The sequence below is a fragment of the Cucumis sativus genome, chromosome 5 (genome assembly GCF_000004075.3).
Source record: "Cucumis sativus cultivar 9930 chromosome 5, Cucumber_9930_V3, whole genome shotgun sequence".
Taxonomy (NCBI): Eukaryota; Viridiplantae; Streptophyta; class Magnoliopsida; order Cucurbitales; family Cucurbitaceae; genus Cucumis; species Cucumis sativus.
The window spans coordinates 14,807,275-14,824,794 of record NC_026659.2 but is presented as its reverse complement, the minus strand read 5'-3'; the positions used below and the strand labels follow the sequence as shown (position 1 = coordinate 14,824,794).

The 17,520-nt window shown below is 31.0% G+C and overlaps 1 protein-coding gene across 1 annotated transcript; it reads right to left on the bottom strand.

Annotated features, from left to right (window-relative positions):
- Nucleotides 1-1,680: 1,680 nt before the first annotated feature.
- LOC101203596 (zinc finger CCCH domain-containing protein 46) lies at nt 1,681-8,146 on the bottom strand. Its single transcript, XM_004150085.3, has 10 exons — nt 7,889-8,146; nt 6,719-7,576; nt 6,073-6,243; nt 4,836-5,021; nt 4,335-4,423; nt 3,444-3,683; nt 3,240-3,357; nt 2,469-2,633; nt 2,293-2,385; nt 1,681-2,218 (listed from the first exon to the last, which is right to left on the bottom strand). The coding sequence occupies exons 2-9, from the start codon at nt 7,561-7,563 to the stop codon at nt 2,313-2,315; spliced, it is 1,887 nt and encodes a 628-aa protein (XP_004150133.3). The 5' UTR covers nt 7,564-7,576; nt 7,889-8,146; the 3' UTR covers nt 1,681-2,218; nt 2,293-2,312.
- Between the last annotated feature and the right edge of the window lie 9,374 nt (nt 8,147-17,520).

Here is a 17,520-nt window from a genome sequence, read left to right as displayed (position 1 = left end):
TGAGGTTAGAGTTTTGATGTCCAACCCTCATATCAAGATCTTAGTTTAAAATATTTTTGAAAAAACATATGAAAACAAAAAATTCAAAAACTAAATTTCAACCAATAAATAAATATTTTGTTAATAAATTATTTCTATTTTATTTATATAAGCCCCATTTTGATGCTTATTTTTTGTGTTCAATAGATTTCTTTTTTATATATAATAGAGACGAAAATGTGAAAATATCCACGTGTGAATAGAATCTTAATATTATGGTTTGAAAGTATATACCTAGACCAGTTAAAATTACAAATAAATCAACACTATTCATTTTCTTAATGTTAGCTCCTCATTTGTCTCCATTAACTTTCCCATCCTCTTATTCTTTCTATCCTTGGTTTGTATTTTTATTTTCTTGTATTCAACATACTTCAATCATCTTAACCGTCAATGAAATGTTACCACGATTCCACATTTTAATAATTTCATATTAATTCCTCCAAAATTTGAGGATCACCATATTATAACTCCATTTTTCACTAACTCTTGCTAAAAAGAATTCAAAAACAAATCTTCCTTATATATATATGATATTTTTTTATTTTTGTTTGGTTTGTTTTTGGTCGAGTTGGTCAATAAAGTTCGTCATTGAGGATAAACAACCAAGTTAGTAGATAAAGTTAGTTATAGTGTGATTGACCGTTTGATCTGGCTGCTAAATGTGGTCATTGCTAAGTTGACCCTTAGAGGTGATCTTCTCTATAGTTGGTTGTCTAAGGTGAAAGTTGGTATTAGTCGTTAGTGGTTGTCATTATGGTTGATCATCAAAGGTGAATTTTGTCATAGTTTGCAATCAAAGATGGTTGTTGAAGCCGAAGTTGGTCGTGTAAAAGTGATGTCGAGGTTGATTATTGAATGTGAGTTTTGCTGGAGTTTGTAGTCATAGATGGTTGTCAAAGGTCGAAATTGGTGGTCACACAAATGTGGTCGTCGGAGTTCGCCACCCAATTTTGTTATCAAAAGGTGGCTGTCAAGGTTTAGAGTTGGTCATCAAAGTTGAGCATGCAAAACTAGTGGTCATCAAAGTTGGTTTCCAAGTGTAGCAACGGTAGTCGTCGATAAAAATGGACTCGTTGAAACCTGGAAAGAAGGAGAGTTGAGGTGAGAAGGTATATTTCATCAACTCAACTCCACCAACAGTTTAAAGTTAGTGAGCCAAACATTGAGTTGATATATTTTACCAACTCAAATTAACTAAATAAAATACCCTAAAAATTATATTTTAAACAGTACATCAATCATAATTAAGAGCTCCCCTACCATTAGAATCCCATGAATCAAACAAAATCTCAACAAAAATTATGCAGAAAGGTTACTCTTTTTATTTTTTTTTTTTTTTTGTTAAGAATAGAAAATTCTAACTCTTTTTATCACTTTTTTTTTTCGTTGGTCAAGAATAGAAAATTCATTTAGAGCCATTTTTAAATATAAAAAATAAATCAAAATATTTACAAAATATAACAAAATTTCTTACTATCTTATCATCGTATCATGTCAATAATAGAACGGATGTCAATAATAGAACGGATAGAATGTGAAATTTTATTTCATTTTGTAAATATATCTCAACAATTTTACCATTTACAATAAACAGTATGTAATTAGAATAAAGGAAACAAATCATAAATAAGGATGAAATTTCAATTGAGGAATATATAAAAAGGACTATTATCATTTAATCATCAACACGTTTTGATATACAAAGAAGACTGAACTTTGAACATGCTGGCTTTCTTGAAATTCCGCTTGTAAGATTTACATTGGCAAGAGAATTACAATGCCCAAACCAGCCAAAACTACAATTCAATCCAATGTCTCTCTTTGCCATTTTACACTTCTTTTACTGTTTCTTCTCTTTTACTTTTGTCTTCACTTCAACTAACACTAATTAAATTGAAAGCTAAAACTAGCTTACTCCTACTGCTACTAGAACAACAATCTTCATAGAAGAATGACCTCCCATTTTCACATTTGTCAGGAGACTTCCCGGGATGAACTGAACGAAAGAACGCCAACTCTAACAGACAGCAAGAGTTTTCTTTTTATCGAGAACTTCGTTCAGTGGCTCCATCTAGAGACTTTAACATACCTATGATTTTTTGTTATTTTAAATAAACACTATTGTTATGGTGATTCTCAGGTCCTTTGGTGATTATGGCAACACTTCTTCAAATTTCTGTACAATACAACAATATGGTTTGGATCAAAAACAAAACTTGCAGATTGAAGAATGTTGAAGGAAGAACTTACATGATGAGCTAAGGGGGAAGCTAAATTACGACTCTGCACGTCGGTCCGCCCGTGTTTGCATACAATCCAATGGCTCCATGGCCAGAAGAGTACCTGAAATTGATACACAGATCTCATCAACTGCAAGAAATGAGAGATATATTGTTAAAAGGATCAAGGCAAGAAAAAAGGCTTACTGGCAGTTGAAAGATTTGAAGGGTGGTGCAGTAAGGTTCGATGTTGGAACGAAGGACGAAGCCGCAGAATGATTGTCAGTCGAGGCATCTGATTCGTCAGCCTCAACAACGCTTGGTGTGTAAGAAGCAGAGGCGAAGGGACTGTCAGGAAGATTATGCTCCAAACTACAACACAAGAAAAACGATCAAGGCTGCAATTTTAAGAGCCCTTACTTCTGATCAGCTAAGAAATGTGAATGATAAATCTTAAAACCTTCCTTCAGCACATTTTTGCTTCTTTTATAAAAATGATAACCACCACCAAATAGAACCTTTGTTAAAAAGAACATTTTCATCACCGATTTGGTTAGTAACGATAAATTTGCAATAGTTTACAGTCCCTAAATTTTACTCGGTGCCAATTTAGTCTATCTACTTTAAATTTTGAAACAAAAGTGATAATGTTTATCACACAATTTAGTTTTTATAGTTTATAAATAAATTTGAGTCCCAACCAGTTTAATAATCTACACATGCAAGAAATTTCCTTAAATTACACCCTTCAAGACAGATTTATCTGTCGCAAATTTGGAAATACAAGCCTAATTCTTACTTATTAAAGTTCCAAGGAGACAAGGACTACGTTATAATTTTTCTTTTTTGTTTTGATAAAATACTGTTATAAATTTGAACGTATAGAGACTAAATTGTTATCATGTATAACGATAAAATTGTTACTTTAATGAAAATTCAGAAACAAAAAATGTTTTTTAACATAGAACCTTTTAGTACCTAGTTTCTTGCAAGTCAGTTTCCTTGCCATTGCTACTATCACTATCAGCTGTCAAATCAAAATTGTTCATCACTTGAGGCTCGACACGAATCTCGGGCAAATGGTTTGACCCGTTCTCTACAAAAGGCAGGTGGATTTTTATAGCTAGAATGAAAAACTTGTGAAATTCAAACTTCCCTATGCAAAATAGAGAGTAAATGTACCTTGGAGAAGTTGTGAGTTGGTAGGAATTGAATGGAAAAGAGTTTGATTGAAGGGATTAGGAGAAGGAATAGGGCTACATGTTGAAAGAGGAGTGTGATGATGGAGAGGTTTTCTGACATCAGCTAGTTGCAAACTCATTACTCTTAAAGCTTGAAGTTCAAGAGCTTGTTGCAAATCAGCTTGTTCCTCTAGTTTCCTCCTCCACAGCATGTCTTGACTGTTGTAATACATTCTTGCACCTGCATTGTAAAACATGTTACAAAGTCGACTTTTCGACAGACTTTGCAGCTAAACTGGAGGCTCGTTTAATTATGCTCTTGCTTCTTATTATCCATTTCTTATTTCCCATTTTTATAGAAATAAGTGTGATAGACTTGGATTATGTTTCCCTCTGCTAGATTGTGTTCGAATTCCTAAACATAAGACTTTAGAATTCCTATACATTTGAGTTTAGGACATGACTATAAAGAATTTGAGTTTATAACTTCATGATTTAAATACTTAGATCAACTTCATCCTTTTAACAATGCTCATAAAATGAGACAGAATAAAAGGTCGAGAACATTACTAAACAAACCCTTAAACATGAGACTTCATAATTCCTATACGTTTGAGTTTAGGACATGACTGTAAAGCATTCGAGTTTATAACTTCATCATTTTAATAATTAGACCAACTTCATCTTTTAAATAATGCTTATAAAATGAGAAACAAAATAAAGAGTCTAGAACATTACTAAGCAAATCCTTAAACATGATACTTCCGAATTCCCATATATTTGAGTTTAGGAGATGACTGTAAAGCATTGTGAGTGTATAAGATCATCCTGGACCAACTAATTTGCATGTTGGAAGCAACAAAATATCACTGAGAGAGAATTGATTTCTTACCATGATGGAGATCATGAAGATCTCTAGAATCAAGACCAGTAGGAGTACCACATGGTGAGAGGTCTCCCCTTTCCATTTGTTGTTGTTTCCTAATTAATTATAGTTTAAATATAAGATTTCAATTGGATAGGGAAAAGGGACTAGAAAAAAGAAAGGCGAGCTAAATAATTTTAGGAATCAAAATACAATAAACACGAGAGAGTATGACTAAGGAAAAATTTAGGTGTTGTTTAGGACCAAAAAGAACTTTTTCCACCAAAAGAAAATCCTTTTTTTTTAAAAAAAGTGTTGTGTGAGAAGGTACATATTGAGTATTTACTCACAATACTTTGCTAAAATGACGTTTTTTGATAATTTCAAAAGCACTCTACAAGTATTTACTCACAAAGCACTTAAATTTGAACTTCTGGAATCATTCACAAACAAGACGAGGGTGAGTGGAAAGTGGTTTTGACAGTGAAAAAAGTGCCATAAGTAATATCAATAGGGAAATAACAAAACCTGAACTTGTCAGGGACTTTGCCCTTCTCCTTGTAAGGCTTAACTAGAACACGAGAATCACATACAAAATGAGGGTTCCCCTTAGCCAAGATAAGCTTAACCGTTTCCGCATATACAAAAGTTACGAATCCAAACATCCTCTTTTGCTGATATGGGATTCTCACGTCTTGAACTGGTCCATAAATACTACATGTATATAAATTCTCACATTAGAATCATGAAACTTCCAAAATAACAAATAAACAATCCTACTATTTGAAATATAATATATAATTTGCAATAATGTTTGGAAATGAATGTAACTGCCATATGTTTGGTAATCATTTGGTTGTTCAAAAGCAAGTCTATAAGCATTATTTTCACTAGTTAATCTTGTTCATAATTTAGGGTCCTTTGGCAAAGCCTATAGACATCACTTTCATCTATTGATTTGTATGTTTTGTTGTCTATATGTTAAGAAGGGATCCCAAAATCTAAACAAAATTTTGAAAACGTAAAAGTGTAGTTTTCAAAACTATATTTGTCTGTGTAATTCGGTTAAGAATTCCTATGATTACATAGAAAATATGAAACCAAAAATCAAAATGATTACCGATAGGAACCTTAGGTCTGGTTGATAATTATTATACCTCCACCAATGTTTTCAAAAAACAAACCAATCTTTGAAAACTAAAAAATGTAGGGATCCACGTATGCATGTAAATATATATAACTTGACTAAAAATTTAACTCTTGTACTTACAAAAATGTTAACCTATGTAAGAAAAGGAGAAAAATAGGATTAATTTTCAAAAAAGCAAAAAAAAAAATCAAACGAGGCCTTAGTTCTTTCTTGTTGGTTTGTGAAATTTAAGCTTATTTCTCTTATACATACATCATTCAAAAACTACTTTCACCTCTATATTGTGTGTATATATATTCATATCAAATTTCAACCAATGCTTTCAAAAACCAACTCAAGTTTTGAAAAGTAAAAATGAAGCAGGTTTTAAAAAAAGAAATGCTTTTACTTTTAAAATTTGGGTTAGAAAAAGTAGTTTCTAAATGCTTGGTTCTGCTTTTCAACCCTAAAAATTCAAGTGTTTTTAAAGAAAAGTGAAAAACAAAACTGAGAAGAAACCATCATAAATTTAAAAAACATAAAACTAAAAACGAAAGCTTTAAACCCATTTTTTATAATTTGTTTCCAAGAGAAGAACGTAAATACAATAATTACAAAAATGGTTGAAATTAGAACCTGAAATATTTAGACACATCTTCCTCTTTGAAACAGCTTTCTGCTGGGAATGTTAAGTAAATTTGTCTGGCTGCCGGATTCCCCATTCCTCCGCCCGAAAAATCACTTCTTTCTAGCCGGAATCTCCCTGAGTTGTTCGATTCCTCCCCCATCGATAAACCCGCCACCGCCCTGCATTACCACTTGGTGATTTTAAATTATCATCTTTGGTTTCGAAAGTTATTTTGGAATTACCAAATTCTTAAAATGACATTTTACATTTTAAAAAAAATGATCAAATAAAAGTTGGAAAAAAGTTACTACAAGAAAAAGAAAGTGGCACAAAATTTCAATTTTGTGTTCACTTGAAACTTTAACCAAATAGGTTGTTTTAATTTTGGTTCTAATAAATTTCTAGCATATTAAAAAAAATTATTACTTTAGTTTAATTTTATGGGCAGTAAATAGGTAAATTGTTGGGGAATTTATTAAAATGTTAATTAGATAAAATAATGTGGAAGAGAAAAGAAAAAAGTGAAAGAAAAAGAAGAATTGAGTTAAATTTTAATCTTGGAAAGGTATGGACTAAATATGCAATTAAACGAAAAAAGAAATATATATTTAATAATTAGTATGGTAATAAAAGGAAACGAAAAGGTGAAAATACCTTCGCATTTCGTTTTGCTGCTGTTGAAGAAGCAATTCAGAAGCCGTTGTCGGCGAATAAGGAAAAAAACCATTAACAGATCCCACTCCCATTCTCTGCTGCACACCGGAATTCGACCGCAGAAGAACCACATCATTACACTCTTCAACTATCTCCGCCCTTCCACCGTCACCGGAGTGAAAAAACCTACACCCACTTCCATTCTTACAAAACCCTTTAGCATAGTAAAGACACGGCCTCCATCCAAGCCCCAAACCCCCCTCCTCCGCCCAATTTCCGCCGACAGGACTTGCCGGGGCAGGGTAGAAGAAATCTGGGTTCTCATTTACAGAGCAATCTGTAAGGAAAGAGAGATGATGTTGATGCTGATGATGATGCTGATGCTGATGCTGATGCTGATGCTGATGATCTTGAAACTGAAACTCATCCACAAAATCACCTCCTACTCCAACTCCTCCTCCATTGGTGTTGTAAAAAGGTTTGGGATTATTGTTGTTATTGGTGGGTGTGATGAGAAATTCATCATCTGGGTTTGGAAAAGAATGATTTGGAAGTGGAATTTCAAGAGATGGGAGATTGAGTTTATGCCTTAAAGAAGAAGATGATGATGATGATGAAGAAGAAGAAGAAGAAGAAGAAACAGACGATGGGTTGAAGTTCAATTCATTCCTAGCTTTGAGAATGATGGAATGGAGTAAAGGTTCAGGGCCAAAAGCTAATCTAATCATTTCTTTTTCACTTTGGTCTTGAAGAAGAAGAAGCCCCATGATCTTTGAAGCATTTTCAGGGTCAAGATTTTGAAGCCTTGAGTATACAATTCTTGTTGCTTCATAATCATCCATCATCACCTAAAACAAACTTCAAAAAACAACAAAGTGTGTGTTTGAGTTAAAGCATTTAAGTTTCAAACCCACCACCACCACCAACAACAACAAAACAGAAAAAAAGAAGAAGAAAAAGGGGGAAAGTAAAGTATTCTTCTTGTGTAGCTTTTGATACCAAAAAAACAAAGGCATAAAAAGAGAGAGAATCAAGATGTTAAACTAAAAGCTTCAAAACCCCCCAAAGAAAAAGAGAAGAATGGGGTTTGTTTAGGTAGCCCCAAAATGGGTGAACAAAAAAACAGAGAAAAACACCATGAAATCAAGATCCAAAAGAAAGAAGAAATACCTGTGAGGGGAAACAATGACAAATTAGAGGAGGAAGAAGAAGAAGAGGAAGAAGAGGAAGAAGAGAGATGGGGGTGTGGTTTTTATTGGGAGAGGAGCTTGTAGTGGGGATGCTCAGTAGAATTGCTTTCTCCCACTACAGTACTTGTCTCTTTTTTTTCTCTCTCTCTCTCTCTCCTATAAGCTCCTCCCATACCCATGTGAACCAAACAAACAAGGGGATTGGTAAAAGTGAAGGCCATGGAAAGAGAGGGGGGGAGTGGGTTTTGGCTCTTTGGGATGCATATCTCTAATAAGACACACGAAGCTGAGTGTGATTGTTGTTGTTGTTTTTTGGTTGGGATTCAATTATGCTTCATTTCTCCTTGCAAATACCACTAAAAAGTTTTTCTCCTTTTCCAAATTATTTTTTTCTTTTTTCTTTTCATACCTTCAAATTTTGGTTGTGCAATTTTATAATATTTGTTTGTAGTCAATACAATTTTAGACTTAATTTCAAAATGTTTATTTTCTTCATTTTAGTTTTACTTTTAAAAATAAAATAAAAATAAAAATCAAATGGTCACAATGGACACGTCCTATACGACAAGGATCAAAATAAATAGACCAAATTTGAAAACAAAAACTTAAATAAACCTTTTAAAAATTTAAGGACCTACAAAAAAATAAAATTAATCATAGATAAACTAAAATAGTATTAAAACCATATCCTTTTAATTGTTTAGATGAGTTAGCAAACACAAAGTGACAAATGAAAATTTATAACAATTTAGTCCATAAATTTTACCATGTAACAATTTAGCCCTTGATCCGTTAGAATTTTTAACAATTTAATATGTATTATAGAAATGAGTGAAATTTTTAATGAGATTTCGTCGTAAATAAATCAATAAACTAAATATAATGTTAACATCATGAAATAGTAAAAATGAACATCAAATTTGGATGAAATTTATTTATATTGAGGCTAACTTGTTACAAATTTAAAAGTTGGACTAAATTATTAAATACTAAAGTTCATAGACTAAATTAATTCGAAACTGAAAAATTAGAAGTTAAAACGTTACAAACCAAAGTTAAACTAAATTATTACTTCTAAAAAATGTCTTTTAACCTTTTTGTTTTATTTTAAAATTCTAATATTATCGAATAGAGTATTGTAATTTTGAGATATCTATAAGAGATAAAAGTATTCTAATTTCCATATATTTATGAAAGATAAAAAGTATTACTAAAACTTTCAAGAGAATGTGAGTTTTTTTTTCTAAGAATGATAAAATTTAATGATTATTTACACGATATTCATTCATGTTAGATTCTTGAATAGATTTTGAATTATATTTAGAGCTTCTAAAAGTTTCATTTTCACTTTTTTTTTGAATGATTTCTTTTCTTCTAAATAAAATATAAATTGACGTAGTATTTATTATGTCACCACGATTCAACGTTAGTGATAAACTATAGTATCAATGGCAGATTTATTAAGTGGCTAGGGGCAAGTGTTCCTTACGTTATTGGTTTTTGTATTTTAATGTTAATTTTGAAGTGTTAGATTACAATATATATTAAATTTAACTTTATTTTATTTAAATTTTGCTTATGCTATAGTGGTTAATGTTTGCCCAACTTTCTGCTTGTGAGTACAAATCTTGTCTACTACAAATATTAGATAAAACGATATAAACTTATTTTCTATCACTCATTGTTATCTAACAAAATTCTTTTCAAAAATGCAATAATGTTGATGATTCAAACTTTCACTCTCTTGAAAATATTTTTATGAAAAATGTATTATTCTTTTTTTTTCTATGCAAATTTTAAATTCACATATTTACATTACAAAAAATTATGTGAAAAATTACCGATCGTTTTTTATTACTACAAATGTAGTGAATGCTATTAGAGCATCGGTGAAACATCGAAATATTTTTTTGAACATTTTTAGTGTGTTTATTATATAGTATATGGTGCTCCTCATATAAAATTTTCTGATCTACCATGATATAGTATAATCCACATACAAACGTATATAAAAACTTGGTTGTGTAAGTATTTAATGATTTTAATGACAAACTCTTATATCAAAATAATTGGTCAAACAATTATATTTTTTTGACATTGTTTTTTAAATTACCAATTAAAGCTATTTATCATAATATCTAACACTTCCCTCACAAATAAAAATAAATATTAATTAGAAAGGAAGCTAATATTGGAAGAGCTCAAACCCAAAACACTTTTATACCCTCTTATCTTATATCATTAATTGACCAAAAATGAAATTTAAGATGGTATAAATTTAATATATAATATCTTATGTTATTATAAACTATATCATATGCATCATCCAATTTTTGTACATCCAGTTATCATGCCTATAAATTTTCATCTTTCATTTGAATCAAAAATATATTTTCTCACAACAATTTTAAATTTTAATAGCAAAAATAAAATGTTAATTTTCATAAATATAACAAACCGGTAAAATATTTACGGTTCGTGTAACAAATGAAAAAGTGCATGAAACTGACCATGTTTTAAAAATATTTCAGGTTTGTCACTCATTTTCATGGTCTTTCTTTTTTTCCTCTTCTGCAATTTTTTTTTTTTGTTTCCATCGTCTTTTTCTCTTTTTCTTCAATTTTTTTTTTCAAACTTATATATGGTTCTAGATCGTATATCAAATATAAAAAATCTATTTTTTTTCAAACCGTTATTTGATTGTTCCAAATATAAAAGATTTTGAAAAAAAAATTGTTGGGATAATGGATAACTAAATATAAACGATCGTTTACAAACCAAATCTAAACTATCGTTTACCTTTACCAAGAATAACAAAATCCAAATCATCATTTTCCAAATACTAAACGACCGTTTCCAAAATATATTACGAGCGTCTACCAATTAATCATAGCATTTTTTAAATTTTCCATTGTAGGCCTATAGGTTTTTTTTTTTCTATTTTCGAGATTGTTCTATATAAAGACTCCAGAGTAAAATATATTTGATACTAAAAAGTTAGTCGGAATGGAAAATCTACTTAAAATATTTAAAAGATATAACAAAATTTTAGATTTGATACGGATGAACACCCATACTCTATCCTTCCTTGCTCTAATAAACATTTACAAGAGTCTATTTTAGGTTTATTTTTAATTTACCCAAATTTATTTGGTATATTCTCAATACAATGAAATATAGTATATTTGAAAAAGAAAAAAGAAAAAAGAAAAAAGAAAAAGAGCTTTAAAGTCTGACTTTTAATAATTGTGTCTATTTTGTCTACATTAAACAGTTCATAATCAGTACGTTTATAAACTTTTGTCCGTTTAGCTTTTATATGTTAAAGCTATTTAGTTTGTGTGCTTTAAGAAAAAACAACATATACTACAATTTGTATATTCATAGTCTATCAAAGTTTATAATTTTTAGTTATATTTGGAAAAAGAGTCTATATAAGCATAACTCGACCATCATAAAAATTATTGTATTATAGACTTGGAATTCGTAAGTATCCCAAAATAATTAACCAACACTTTAAATATTTGTACAAAGTTTTTAAGTTCAACTCACTCATATTTATGTGTCAATCTTTATTTTAATATTACTTGTCCAAATTAAGTTATTATTGAATATTATTTAAAAATATTCTCAATAGTTTGGTGGTTTAAAATACATATGAGTTAATTTTAAAATAGAAAAATTAGATGAAATAACAAAATAATTTAGAAAAGAAAGTTGATGAACATTTATTTTGGCAAGGGTCCATCATGTTTACATGAGATGCAAATAATTTGGTGGGAATATCCATAATTAAAATGAAAGATTTGAAAAAAAGAGAAAAGAAATGTAGTTTATTTATTATTGGTAATTTAAAAATGAAAAGAGTGGAATTGAGTATTTTGAGAGAGAGGGAGGGGGGAGGGGGGAATGGATATTTAGAATACAGAGATCCGTGGTTCCAATACAAAGAGAGGTGCACGTTCAGTTGCCCCCAACCCTCTGACACATATCCAATTAATATCTCTCTTTCAACTTCTATCCAAACTTGTATTTGGAAATCATTTTTTCAAACCTTTTCTTTCTTCTTTTCCAATTAATAAATTTTGGGTTTTCAATCAACAAAACATGTTTCAAAATTGTATTCTTTTTTATATTCTTTTTTTCAAATTTTTTAAACCAAACATACATCATAACCACTTTTGAGTTCAAGGTGTAGTATTGGGAATATAAAAGAAAATCAAAACTCCTGTCCATCACATTTTCTTTCATTTTTCCCTTTCTCCACAAATGTAAAACCAAAATTTGTTCTGATTTTTCATCTATTTTGTAACACTTATCCAACTTATAAATATAACTAATAATACATGCATTTAATTGTAACGTGAATGTTGTGAATGGACTAGAATTTAGATTAAACACTGTAAATAGTAGTAATGGAAGAAAGGTAAACGATGCTTCAACTTTTTGGGTTCTATACATTAAGTTGGGCAACCCTAAATTTTATGTGTTTAATGTTTAATGGTTACTTTTATTTTTGAAAAATAAAATTTTTTATCAACACCTTCGGCTATTCTTACTAACCAACCATCTCTGTCAATTGTTGTTGGCCAACTTTCTTTCACCATTTTTTCGTGGTTGTTGCCTATCAACTTTTGTTAATTAGTTTTTTGTGACCGTTGTTGGCTTATTTTGTCAATCGTTTTATGGTAACTGTTACCGATCAACTTTTGTTAATCAATTTTCTATGATTGTTATCCCCCAACTGCCAACAACCATTTTTTTTTTTTTTTTTTTTTGTGATTGTCATTGTTTGACTTCCAATGACCACTGTTGCCAACCTTTGATTATCATTTTACAACGATTGCCTCTGCCCACCTCAAGCTACCATCCTCAATGATCGTTGTCGAACTTTTGGCAAATTTTTTTGTTATATTACAAATCAAACAAGTTTTTACCTAAGAACACTTTTGAAAAAAAAGTTGTCAAACACATGTTTTTCTCTCAAAGAGTTTTTAGAAAAAAAATGTTTAAATGAAAATGCATTTTTTTCTTAAGTCATTCTAAATCGACTCTAAGCCTTTTCTAGGTTGATTTTGCCTTTTGCAAGGTGAAATCGTCCTTTAACACACACTTTCATGGGATAAGAAATCATAGAGTCGCTATGCCACATAGGGACTTTCGTTCTTGAGGCTACTGGCTTGGACCATTGAGAAACATCTAAGAAGGCTACTATAAAATGGTAGAAATTGTGCAAAGGTGGTGAGAAATTCTGCTATTGTGAGTTGTTCTTCTGAAATGGAAGGCTTCTCACCCTTTTATAAGCACCAAAGTGGTTCGAGTAGACCAAGACTCAAATTGGAAGTGATTTTCAGATGAAAGCAGGGATATACAACTTTCTAGATTGTGAAAATCAAAACTACTTTTAACTGATTCAAATTCTGAAATTTTCCGTTCACTGATGGGAGAACATTACTTTACTGCTGTGGGCGTATTAAACAAAAAACTTGCAGAAAATGACTATCAACTTGCCAAAATTTACCAAATCAGTACATGACATCTTTTAAACACACTTACTCATAGTGAACATGTTTTGATTGGATTTGTCTTTTGTTGAAGACCCTATTTAGAAGTTTTTGTTTAAGAGTTTGGTTAAAAAAAAACCTAGTGAACAATTTAAGACTCAAGTTGGGAGGAAACTCATGTAAGAATCCATTTTTCAGAGTAAAAGTGCACAAATAAGATCTCAAATTCATGCATTTCATGGCATGAATCAATGGATCACGATCTTTTTTAGAGCGCCTTTATGATTGATGACACACCCCTCATGAAAGTATGATTTTTAATCTTTTTATTACTCAGATACCACTATTGCGCTTTTACAATTCATCGCGTTAGGGATAACCATATGTATATCAACCTTAACGTGACCACAATCGAGTTTTTCACCTGCTGAAGATTTCAGTTGTGACTTTCGTTGGAATTTATGTCCTAAAACTCGTAGTTTGTAACTAGAATTTATATATTTTTTTCAATAAAATTGTTATTGAAAATTATTAGTGAAATTGAATATTATAATCTTGAATTCAATAAACTAAGGTTCCAAGGATATCTAAGTAAACTTGAACTTTATGTAGAGACATAAACATAGATCAAGTTCGAGTATGTAGCCTAAATGGTCTATAGTAGATGAATAAGGTTGGATGTTTTATTTTTAAGAACACTATGGATGTTGTCTGCTTTGTAGTTAGTACAAACTATGTAATCATGAATTGTTTATGTGGAGACATGAAAGTGGAGACATTCTATGTAAAGAGTTTACATAAGACTGAACCATGAAACAATTAGTTTTATGTTATAACATAGTTTTCTGTATAAAACCAACTATTTTGATTGTTGATGACCTAGGTAACTTAATCTTAATCGTGAGCTTATTATGAACTTCTATTCACACGAAATTATCCTTATATCTGCATAGGTGAGGGCAACTCATCAGCGTTGGCTCAATAAGCTTCCCATTTCAGGGATATGACCAGGTGGATAGTTCGAAACATAGGGTGCAAAACATAATTCACTACTGCTCATCATGAGGTTCGTAGATAGGTTGTTCCCTTAAGGATGAATCCAGGTCTTGAACAAGGAGCCTCACTCTCTCATTGGCCTGAGAGGGATTCAATTTATAGGTTGGACCTTAAACCAATTGTTCAATAGTGAATCGGTTAGACTTAGAAATCTCAAGTATAAAATGGTAATATTAACCCATACAAGATTACAGACAACCTGTGAAGGATTAACTTGCTAATCACGATTATATTTATGAACACAATTATATCTATATTGAGAGAAGTGCAACTACGAGACTTTAGTGGAATGACCTGTTAGTTAACAAATGTTGATTAGCTTAGTCTAAAAGAGTTTAGATAGTTAATCTCGAATTTTTGGAGTCAATGATCTATAAGTCCATTTGGTTCCCTTGTTAGCTAATAAGGAATTAACTTAGAACAGTATGCTGAATTAGTTCGAATAGTTTGAATTAGGTAAGGAGAGAGAAACCAACTAATATATGTGATATAACATTCATTTTTTAGTTTAAAGAAAGAGTTTTATATTTAAAATCGATTTAAATAACTTTTTTTAATGCAATTCATATTCAAAAGTTCGAAAATGAAGAAAATAGTCAAAGTTGTAAAAAGTCAAAATGTTGACTTTTGCTTATGAAAAGTCAAACTTTGACTGACTTTATATCAAATGTTATTTGAATTTTAGGAAAATGAATGAAAATTTATGCTTAGGAGAACGTAATTAGTTAAAACAGACAAAATCTAAAAGTCAACATATTTACTTTTTACTTGAGAAGGTCAAAGTTTTACTTTGACTTGAATGGTCAAATGACCATTTTACCCTTGAACTAAAGTTGGTGAAAAATTCAATATTTTGTTGGATAATCCGACTAGCTCTTAGTGGGTTATGTGAACACTCATGATGATGACACCAAACCCACTAAGATAAAGTGTAATTTTGCATAATTCTATTAATTAATTAGTGGGTTAAGTGAGTTAAGTGGGTCAAGTGGAAGTTCATTGTGAAGACAATGAGCCCACTTAGAGCTAATAGAATGTGAGGTGTTGAGCTTTGATGAGTTTAGACATGTAATTGTTGTATGTCTTTTGTCTATTTAAAGGAAAACTTTTGGTCATTTCTATTCTTTGCTTAAAAAAATATTCACCATAGTTTTTAATTTCAAAACCTTTACAATCCTTCAAATTTTTCATCTCTATCTCTCAAATCCTTTACCAATTGGGTTCCGCAATTCAATTCTACGTTTGAAGAATAATGGACCATGAGTTTGTGATTGGGGAGAAGACGAGTAATTCGTAAGCTAAGCCACAAAGGTAATCTCTTTGAAACCCTAATTCATGTAGTTTAGGGTTATGCATGTTAACTAGAAAGCAATTAGGGTAAAATCTCGATCCTTAATTTCGCAGTGCATGACTTATATCCATCAACTTTATATTTTTAAAAGGTGATAGTTTGTTGTGTACGTTGTCATATGAAAAATATTAACATCATGTTTTAACATCAAAAGATCTTCCTACAAATATTTTTCATTTATGGAAATATGTGACTGCTTAATTTTTCAATATTTTTTTGGCTGTTTGCGGTTGATCTTTTCCTTTTAAATATTATTTTCTTTGATGGATTAGATTATTTAAAGCAAATTATGAAACACTTTTAGGGTTGCCGAATATGTTTATTGAAGAAGTTGAACGCAATTATTGTACAAACTACATTTCATTCTTCATGCAAGCTGCAAGTTATTTTTTAGCTAGAGTTTTTTCATAAGGCCGCTATGTTCTTCATTACATTTTCTCTTTGCTCACCTTGTTCAGCTACAAAGTTCTTCAGATCGTTGTTCGCAATATATTGAACAGTTCAGCAGTTTAAGAGGAGCCTAAATATTTGACATCAATAAGGGATTCTTGGTCTTAAGGGGATGAGATTCTCTATCTTAGAGGGAGCCTAAGATCCTTCAGCAAAGGGATTTTGTTGATTGACAAGAAAAGGTATCTTTGGAGGCAAGATGAAGACACCAATATTGTTATACTTAGTAGGAACCTGAGTTTCCTTAAGAGGGAGTTTCACATCTAGGAAGAGTTTACGTGCTAATTTAGCTAAGCTCTATAAGAGTAACTATAGTGGTTAACATAGATAAGTATTGTGTTATAATTTGCTTAACTTTTGATATTAATGAGTTATCTTTCCTAGGTACATTGGCTTTAGACGTAGGTGATATTTCACCGATTTAGGTTATCTAACTATGTGTTTTCTTTCTTTACTTTTGCTTATTGGTGATTTATTGTCATAAATATTGTCTAAGCTGTCTGTGTGACATCCATGGGTGTGTAGTCAATTATTTATACGCCTTTTTTAGCACCTACATTTATGATAAATCTGTAACAATAAAAATGAGCTCACACTAGGGCTTGCATCATGTTAAGGCTACATATGACAATCCCCAACGCGATAAGTTATATGAATATCTCACTTTAAAATCCTAAAATATCGCAATCTTAACAAACTGTGATAAAATCTATGTTCATTGTGATTGAGATTTCATCCCTAATATTATAGATTGTAAAAATACGTTAGTGTGATCTAATGTAATCAAAATATTAGATTTCATACTTTTGTAAGAGGTGGGTCATCAATCACAAAGGAACTTGAAAAGTGGTCATATGTACAAAAAAACTCTATAAGTCCCAATCAAGAAAAGACGTCTTGTTGGGGAAAGCTGTTTGAGTAAGTGTTAAGACATTCCGCAGGGAAGGATGCGAAGGAAAGTAGGTGACATGAAGAGAAAATCGTTGGCCAAAGGACTCTATCGCATGAAGATAAGTAACACGATAGAAATAGATGGCGAGAAAGGCAATGTGCCGATTGAGGCATTGGCAGGATACTACGAGAAGTATTGATACTCTAGAGATTGAAGCGAGGAAGGAAAGGTCTTGTCAAGTGAGATGACAACTCGCTGCTGGAAAAGAAACGATGGCAACTTCTTTGAGAAGAGAACAAGGATAGTCAGTCAATTAAGAGTTTGGCTTCCCAACGAGACAAGGTGTGCATCTCAAGGAA

What these genes read in the sequence shown, in the direction of transcription:
- LOC101203596 (XM_004150085.3), bottom strand. Translation starts at nt 7,563, where the DNA reads ATGATGGATGATTATGAAGCAACAAGAATTGTATACTCAAGGCTTCAA. An exon ending in CAGCAAAACGAAATGCGAAG is followed by an intron (nt 6,244 to 6,718) that starts GTATTTTCACCT and finishes GTGGTAATGCAG; the next exon opens with GGCGGTGGCGGGTTTATCGA. An exon ending in ACTGACTTGCAAGAAACTAG is followed by an intron (nt 2,634 to 3,239) that starts GTACTAAAAGGT and finishes CTTGTGTTGTAG; the next exon opens with TTTGGAGCATAATCTTCCTG.